General features: G+C 58.0%; 1 protein-coding gene and 1 long non-coding RNA gene across 2 annotated transcripts; one reads left to right on the top strand and one right to left on the bottom strand.

Annotated features, from left to right (window-relative positions):
* Positions 1–1,609: 1,609 nt before the first annotated feature.
* BHLHA9 (basic helix-loop-helix family member a9) lies at positions 1,610–2,317 on the bottom strand. Its single transcript, NM_001194728.2, is given in 1 exon segment — positions 1,610–2,317. A coding segment is annotated over 1 exon segment (708 nt).
* A 2,245-nt stretch (positions 2,318–4,562) lies between these two features.
* On the top strand, positions 4,563–8,014 carry LOC114673031 (uncharacterized). The gene is made up of 3 exons (XR_013405889.1): positions 4,563–5,994; positions 6,792–6,919; positions 7,809–8,014. It is a non-coding gene; the product is annotated as an uncharacterized LOC114673031 (long non-coding RNA).
* Positions 8,015–9,073: the final 1,059 nt, after the last annotated feature.

The raw sequence follows: 9,073 nt of genomic DNA, 5'->3' as shown, positions 1-9,073 counted from the left end.
ACTGGGGCAGGCCTGGCTCTTTCCTTCCCACTGGCAGCCCGTGGCACTGTGGGGCTCGGCGGGCAGGGCTGGGGCCAGCATCTCACGTGTTGCTGCTCCTGGCTAGACCCCACGTCCCCGCTGAGTAGAGTCAAAGCCTTCCCGTGGTCTGTGGCATGCCTTCCTGTGCAATTGGGAACCCTAAGGGCTGTGGCTGGGGACAGGATGCCGAGCGCGCCAGCCAGGGCTGGGGTTTGCAGACAGCACAGGCATTTTTAATTGTAGTGGTGGGCCTCACCCCACGTGCTCTGGGAAACTCTCCCTGGGTTTATGCCTAATGGCGTTTCTCTAGCTTCTGTGGGATCCCCACTCTGCTGTGGAGAACCCTTCCCTCTCCTGTTGGCAAGAGCCCAGCTCTCCCCCAGCACCTCTGGGCTCTGGCCTAGCAGGCAGCCCCTGCCGCATTAGACCCTTAGCCTGATCCGGGCCAGACACCAGCTCGTCTCAGACGCAGGTCAGCTCTCTGGACAAAACTCCCGGGGCAGCTGGCTGTGCCTCTCACTCGCTCAGCCGGCTTGACCTGAGGCCCCTTTGCCCTCACTCAACCCCCTCCCCAGAATCCTTCCTGGGTTCCAAGTCGGCCCCTCATCATGGGCGCCCTGGGCCACAGTTCCCTGGGAGTTCTTCCTGCCTGTCGCTCGAGGTACATGCACGCAGGACTCACAGGCCTCCAATCCTCAGCCCTGCCCTTGGCCTCCTTCCCTGAGACCCGGCCAGACTCTCCCTTCGCTGTGGCTCACTCCAGGCAGGTCCAGAGACGGGGCTGACCGCATCCCTACCCTCCCAGGCCCCCTTGACCCCTCTCCTGATCATGCCCTCTCCCACCCCAGGGGACGCAGGGAGGGGGTCTCTGGATGTCTTTTTCCTCCCCTTGGGCCCCCACAGTGCTCAGCCACACCTGGGGTCTTGCTATGAACGAGTTCCCCCAGGCGCCGACCTGTGGGCCTTAGGCCCCGCCCAGCGTTCCAAGGCGAGCCCGGGGCCCTCAGGCGTTCCTGCCACCCTGGGCCACTGGGCCCACTGGAGTCGTGGTATCGGACAGAAATGAGTTTTTCCTTTTTATTTGGCTGCTGCTGCTGCCTCTCCCGGACCAGGCTTGGGCAGCAGCGCAGGCAGGGGAAGGGGACTCCGCACTCATGTGCCCACGAAACCACAGCAGGCCCCACCCGCACTCCCACGCTCCCACACCTGCTGCCCCAAAGCCCTCACTCTCCTAAAAGCAGCGAGAGCACACAGGGCTCGGAGGCGCAGGGCTGCGAAGGTGGCTCCAAGACGAGTTCGAGTCCAAGATGAGCTCAGGATCCTGAGCCTTTCTGGGAAATGCCTCCCCAGGTTGGGATGCGGGGGCGCAGCCCCAGGCCCTGGAGCTCCTTCTCTCTGGCCCAGGCTGGGATGTGGGGGGCAGCCTCAGGCCCCAGAGCTCCTTGTCTCTAGGGAGGCCGTGTCTCTTTCACGCCAGGTCTCAGCCCGTCCAGTTCTGCTCTTGTACAGGACGCCTTTGCAGTCCCGGCTTTTGTAGTCCAGCTGCCAGCACGGCCTCCCTCCAGCCCCGCTGGTGCCTCGAGGCTGGTCAGGAGCGCGGGTGGCCCATCCTGGGAGCGGCTCGCAGGTAGCCCCGCGGCCAGGGAGGCAGCCCAGCAGAGGAAGGCCCCGGACAGCGGCGCCAGCTTCCCCAGGAGGCCTGGGTTAGGCCCGGCCCCTCGGCCACCGCGCTGGGCCGTCCCGGGGGCGCGTGCGGGGGGCACGAGGCACAGCGGGGCGCAGACGGCACCGAGGGGTGGGCGGCGTCTGGGCGTGCGAGGCTGGGCCCTGCAGGCGTCCGGGGGCTGGCGCCTGTGTCTCCGGTGTCCCCGCGCGCAGCTGGGCCGTGGCACTCCAGGTGTCCGCAGGGCTCGCGGGGCGCGGGACTGGCGCGCAGGACCAGGGAGAGCGCGGCGATGCGGTGGATGGCTCTGCGCAGCGTGGCGATCTTGGAGAGCCTCTTGCCGCCCAGGTCGTGCCGCAGCGCCCGGCGCAGCGCGTTGAAGGCCTCATTGTAGTCCAGGATGCGCTTGCGCTCCCGCACGTTGGCCGCCATGCGCCGCGCCTTGGACCGCACTGGCCGCGCGCGCCTCCTCCCAGCCGGCTCTTCTGCCTCGCCCTGGCCAGGGGAAGCGCCGTTCGCCCCCAGCACCCCCAAATCACCCCCGGGCTCGGGGCAGGGGCCCCCCAAGTCCTCCGCAGAGCCTTCGGCCCCCTTCCGCGCCTTGAGGCCTAGTCCTGGCTCGCCCCGCAGCATTGCCTCCCCGGGCCCTCACCCTCTGCCCCAGTCCCGGCCCTCTGCCCTTTGCCGTCTGCCCCCTGCCCCGGCCCCGGCTCGCTACGCGGACGGTCCCCGGCTCCTGGGGCTGGACACTCCCGAGACAGGCCCCCTCCAGCTGGGCTTTATGGCACCACGCGGCGCCCCGCCCTCCCATCCATCCATCTCCCTCCTCCTGCATTATTACCGGCCTCCAGGTAGGTCGGCGAGGGAGGAACCGAGGGGAAGAAGGAAAGCGAGGAGGGAAGCTTGCAGGTTCTTGTAAGCGGGGACCAGACGGCAGCCCGGCCACGCTGCACGGGGGACCTTGCCCTGCCTCGCTCCGGGGCTGCTGTGGGGTGTCTGGGTTCCACATTCTTCCTCCCCACTCCCAGATACAGTGCTAAGTTTGGCTTCTAGCAGGAAAGCTGATAGAAATAAAGAGTGGCAGAGGGCTGGGTGCCGGCTCACGCCTGTCATCCCAGCACTTTGGGAGGCCGAGGCAGGTGGATCACTTGAGTTCAGTAGTTCGAGACCAGCCTGGCCAACAGGGTATATAAAACCCCGTCTGTACTAAAAACACAAAAATTAGCCGGGCGTGGTGGCGGGTGCCTGTAATCCTAGCTACTCGGGAGGCTGAGGCAGGAGGCTGGCTTGAACCCGGAAGCCGGAGGTTGCAGTGAGCAGAGATCCCACCACTGCACTCCAGCCTGGGCCACAGAGCGAGACTCCATCTCATAACAACAACAACAAACCTTGAAAGGTCTTGTCAAGTCCTGTGGGCAACCACAGAGATGTCATTGGGAAAAGCACGAGTGTGCCAGCAGGGCTCAAATGGGAGGGGCAGGGCCCTGCAGGTAAGGCTGGCCCAGAGCTTCCGGCTTTTTCAGCTATGGAGTGCGGCTGGCGGCAATTGGGGTTCGGGTTTTGGTTAGGCCTGACTCTCCCTCCACTGCCCTTTGACTCCCCTTCTGCAGACAGAGCTGGGCTGAGTCGGCAGCAGAGGGTGAAGGGGAAGATCCCTTTGCAGCCCTGGGTCCCCATCAGGGGCATCTTTGGGGTCCAGAGCCCTCGGGCAGCCCTATCTCGTGACACAGCTCTGCCAGGTTATGAACTCAATGAGCAGCCTCTCTCCTCTTCCCCCAGGGATTTGCATTTGAAAGAGGGTCTCAGAAAAAAGATGTTTATTCCCAGAGAAAGACCCCCAGTGGGATTTCCGGCATCCACAGCTGAGTTATTTGGAGTACCTGAGGGCCACTCATTCCCAGTCACAACCCAAATGCCTCCAAAATGCCAAGGCCTGTGGCATTGGAATGGGTGTGTGGTTCACATCCATCTCGCCAAGAGAGCGTTGCCAGTAACCCCATTATTTCAAACTGAATGTCTCCATAGAAGAAAATAACAAGGCATTAGGAAGCACAGTGTATGTATTTACTTCTGTGATTGTCTGCCTTGCCCAGTAGGATGAAACCATCCTAAGGACATCTACATTTCCCGGGTTCTATTTCCCCCAAATCTGCAATATATGTGGAATTATAAAGCAGCTAGAGGCCGGGCGCAGTGGCTCACGCCTGTAATTCCAGTACTTTGGGAGGCCGAGGTAGGCGGATCACTTGAGGTCGGGAGTTCAAGACCATCCTGGCCAACATGGTGAAGCCCCGTCTCTAAGAAAATACAAAAATTAGACGGGCGTGGTGGCGGCGCCTGTAGTCCCAGCTACTCGGGAGGCTGAGGCAGGAGAATGGCTTGAACCCGGGAACCGGAGGTTGCAGTGAGCCAAGATAGCACCACTGCACTCCAGCCTGGGCGACAGAGGGAGATTCCGTCTCAAAAACAAACAAAAAACAAGGTAAGTAAAAGCAAAGAAAATGCCCACGCAGCGCGCGTTTCCCGGTGGCGTTTCCCGGCCGCTCCCGCCCTTCCCCGCGCAGGTCAGGAAACGGCCCCACGTGAAAACCCCGAGGACCCGGGAGAAGCGCCCCCTCCTGGAACCCGGGACTCCCGGGCGCTGCGGGGCGCGGCCGACTTCAAAGCGAGCGGCGGCCCCGGCATTTCCGCGGCACCTGCCCGTGCCCGGGAGCGCGAGTTCTCGGCCAGGGCGGGAGGAGGCGGCGGGCGGGCGGGGCGGCGTGATTTAGCGTCGGGCGGCTCCGCCGGCGGCCGCGAAGGTGCCTATTAGCGCCGGGCGGGGCCTGGGGTTCAAAAGTTCCGGCTCTTCCTCCGGAAGTTCCGGCGCCGCTCCCCGAGGGAGGACAGAACGCCCGGGAGAGAAAGTCCGGGAGCCGCCCACGGGGGCCTGGAACCCTCCTCCTCCAGAGAGCGGGTCCCAGGAAGCCCTGAGCCTCCTCCTCTCCCGGGCGACCCACACGCGGCCCAGTGTGGGAGACGTAGGGGCGCAATTTCAGCCTCTGCCCCTTCATGCATTCATTCAACAACGTTTCTGTTTTTCTTTTTTTTTTTGAGACGGAGTCTCGCTCTGTGGCCCAGGCTGGAGTGCAGTGGCGCGATCTCGGCTCACTGCAGCCTCCACCTCCCAGGTTCAAGCGATTCTCCTGCCTCAGCCTCCCGAGTAGCTGGGATTACAGGCACCCACCATCATGCCCAGCTATTTTTTGTATTTTTACTAGAGACGGGGTTTCACCATGTTGGCCAGGATGGTCTCCAGCTCCTCCTGGCCTTAAGTGATCCGCCCGCCTCGGCCACCCACAGTGCTGGGATTCCAGGCGTGAGCCACCGCGCCGGCCCTGAACTGGATTTCAAAGGATGAATAGCAGTTTGCCAAGCAGACAGGAGGTACAGGGAACAGCAGGTGCCAGGCCCTGGAAGTGTAAACCGTCACAGGATGATGCGGAAAATACAGGAAAGTGACTTTGCCAAACCACCAAATATGAGGCCAGGGCGTGATGGGAGACAAGGTTGGAGATCACCAGGCGTCCTGCCAAAAGCTTTTCATCCTGTAGGCAGCTGGGTACCGCAAAAGGTTATTAAACTGAGGAATGACAGTTGTATTTGAATTTCCGCTAGAGCTCTTTGAGCAGTGTGGAGAATGAATGTTAAGACAAATTCTACTTAGGAAGCAAAGATCCTGGAGGAAGGGGGGGGCCTGAGCTATGCAGGCGACGGTGAGAGAAGGGCATGGAGTCAACACCTGTTTGGAAAATAGAATTGACATGTGGGGGTGCCAATGGGATAACGCAGATGACAAAAAGGGGTGTCATCTCCATATCCTACTTTAAGAGCAGAAGCCTTAGTTCAGACGCTCTCTACAAAGTTCCAACTATGGACATGGGGACAAGAAAGCCAGGGCATATGGTCACCTTGGACCCAGGACACCCACGACCAGTGATTTTTGTTTTTTGAGACGGTGTCTCACTCTGCCGCCTAGGCTGGAGTGTGGTGGCGCAATCTCAGCTCACTGCAACCTCCGCCTCCTGGGTTTAAGTGATTCTCCTGCCTCAGCCTCCCGAGTAGCTGTGACTGCAGGCGTGCACCGTGGTGGACGTTTTTGTTATCACTGTTTCCTATGCCGCATTTGAACAGCCTACCTGTCTGAGGAGAAGGGAGCCTCCGTGGTGGGGCTCTGCGTGGCAGAGATTTCTGGTAACTGGGACAGACACCAGTCCAGGCACTTGACTGCCTGACTTGAATCTGGAGTGATGTCCCAAAGAAACAAACAGGTAACAGTGGAGAAATCACGGCGCCAGTGCCAGGGCCGGTGGCCCTCCACGTCCCACACTGGCATCTAGAGGAGGTTCCTGGCTTGGCCGTGGGTCTAGCTGCCCAGGTTCCTGTAATTCTTTTTTTTTTTTTTTTTGAGACGGAGTCTCGCTCTGTCGCCCAGGCTGGAGTGCAGTGGCCGGATCTCAGCTCACTGCAAGCTCCGCCTCTCGGGTTTACACCATTCTCCTGCCTCAGCCTCCTCAGTAGCTGGGACTACAGGCGCCCGCCACCTCGCCCGGCTAGTTTTTTTGTATTTTTTTAGTAGAGAAGGGGTTTCACCGTGTTAGCCAGGATGGTCTCGATCTCCTGACCTCGTGATCCGCCCGTCTCGGCCTCCCAAAGTGCTGGGATTACAGGCTTGAGCCACCGTGCCCGGCCTCCTGTAATTCTTATGAGTTTCCCAACCTTAATTTCCCAGACTTTTTTGCTTTTTTTTTTTTTTGAGACAGAGTCTCACTCTATTGCCCAGGCTGCAGTGCAGTGACGCTATCTCGGCTCACTGCAAACTCTGCGTCCCCAGGCAAGCGATTCTCCTGCCTCAGCCTCCCGAGTAGCTGGGATTACAGGCGCCCACCACCACGCCCGGCTAATTTTTTGTATTTTTAGTAGAGACGGGGTTTCACCATATTGGTCAGGCCTGTTTCGAACTCCTGACCTCAGGTGATCCACCCACCTTGGCCTCCCACAGTGCTGGGATTATAGGCGTGAGCCACCGCACCTGGCCAATAATAATAATTTTTTTTTTTTTTTTGAGATGGAGTCTCCCTCTGTCACCCAGGCACAATCTCGGCTCACTGCAAGCTCCGCCTCTCGGGTTCAAGCCATTCTCCTGCCTCAGCCTCCCAAGTAGCTGGGACTACAGGCGCCCGCCACCACACCCGGGTAATTTTTTGTATTTTTAGTAGAGACGGGGTTTCACCGTGTTAGCCAGGATGGTCTCGATCTCCTGACCTCGTGATCCACCCACCTCAGCCTCCCAAAGTGCCAGGATTACAGGCAGGAGCCACCATGCCTGGCAGATAATAACTAATTATTAAGTGCCCACAATGTGCCAGGTACCGTCCTAAGGGCTTTCTGTGCATGGTGTCATTTAATGCTCACAGCTCTCTTATGAGGCAGTTACCAATCCATTTCACAGATGAAGAAAGTGAGGGTCAGAGAGGTTAAGTTACCTGCTGCACCTCTTGAAGCTGGGATTGACTTGGGAGTCAGAGAGGTTGACCAGGATGGCTGTCAGGAGGCAGGAGAATCGCTTGAACCGGGGAGGCAGAGGTTGCAGTGAGCTGAGATTATGCCACTGCATTCCAGCCTGGTTGACAGAGTGAGACTCCATCTCAAAAAAAAAAAGTTAATAATTAGTTATTGTTATTATTATCCTTTTTCTGGAGAACATACTCAATACCCCAGGGTTGCTTTCTAACAAGCTCATGCACACATTTGGTCCTCTCTGCTGCTGCCACTCTCAGCCCACAGAGCAGCGTCCCCCAATCCAGCACCTGCCGACAGCTTGTTCTTTCTTGCTCTAATGCTGGAATATTGCTTGGCTCTTCACCTGCAGTTACCCCAGCCCTGCCTGTAACACTGAACAGCAGACTGTTGTGTAGGTTCTGGAATAAGCTCATCATTTACTAGCTGTGTAGCCTTGGCCAAGATGCTTCACGTCTTTGAGCCTCCGTTTCCTTGTCTGTAAAATGGGGTATGCAGTGGTACTGCTTCATCAAGTTTGCTGTAGGATTAAATGAAATACCATGTTTTTATGCTCTCGGTGCAGGGCCTGGCTCCCAGAAGGAACTCTGTGAATATCAACTTTCTCCTCTTCTACCCTCTGCTCCTTTCCCCAGCCAGCATGTCCACCGCATCTGTAAATCATCCAGAGAAGCAAGAGCATTCTCCTCCCTCCCACCCCAGTACCAAACTGCTCATCACCTCCACCCACTAATGACCTGGCGATTGGCTTCTCATTAAAGAAATGACAAAGAGGCCTCTGTGCTTTTAGCTGGGGTCTAATCAGCCTTAGGTCTGCCCCAGAGTCAGTCTGGAGAAGGAATTCCAGGTCCGGGCCAGGGCAGGGGTGGAGGGGGGTTGGGGGAGTTGGGAGCGGGTGTAGGGGGGTAGGTAGGTGGGTGCTGGCTTGGTGTGGACAGCAAGCTCCGCCTCCCAGGCCCAGGGCTGCTGAAGGCCGGGAGCTCTCAGGAAAGGGCTCTGTTACTGGGAGGAAAAACGGTTCCTACCTGGTGCCCAAGAGGCTGAGAGCCATGTGTAGGCTCAAGAGATCTTCGCTACCCTCCTGAGGTTCGGCTTTCTCATCTGTTTGAGAGGAATTATAGGCCGGGCACAGTGGCTCGTGCCTGTAATCCCAGCACTTTGGGAGGCTTAGGAGGGCAGATAATGAGGTCAGGAGTTTGAGACCAGCCTGACCAACAAGGTGAAACCCCATCTCTACTAAAAATACAAAACATTAGCCGGGCCTGGTGGTGTGCACCTGTAATCCCAGCTACTTGGGAGGCTGAGGCAGACAGGTATTACCTGCTTGAACCTAGGAGGCGGAGCTTGCAGTGAGCTGAGATCGCACCGCCTGGGTGACAGAGCGAGACTGTGTTCAAAAAAAAAAAAAGGAAAAAAGATGACACCTCCCTTGTGGAGAAGCGAAAAGTAGACTTCTGGTCAGACATGGTGGCTCCTACCTGTCATCCCAGCACTTTGGGAGGCCAAGGCAGGAGGATTGCTTGAGGCCAGGAGTTCCAGACCAGCCTGGACAACACAGCAAGATCCTGTCTCTAAAAAAAAATAAATAAATAAACTAGCTGGGCATGGTGGCACGTGCCTGTGGTCCCAGCTAGAGCCCGAGAAGTGGAGGCTTCAGTGAGCCATGATTGAGCTACTGCACTCTAGCCTGGGTCACAGTGACACCCTGCCTCAAAAAAAAAAAAAAAAAAAGTATATTTCTAACACTTTGTAGGTGTCAATAAATGGCATCCATTACTACATTCCTATTGCCAGTATTATTATTGCTTTAATTATTATTGTCATCCTTGG

This window comes from Macaca mulatta, chromosome 16 (assembly GCF_049350105.2).
Source record: "Macaca mulatta isolate MMU2019108-1 chromosome 16, T2T-MMU8v2.0, whole genome shotgun sequence".
NCBI classification, from domain to species: domain Eukaryota; kingdom Metazoa; phylum Chordata; class Mammalia; order Primates; family Cercopithecidae; genus Macaca; species Macaca mulatta.
This window is presented reverse-complemented; position numbering and strand designations above follow the sequence as displayed.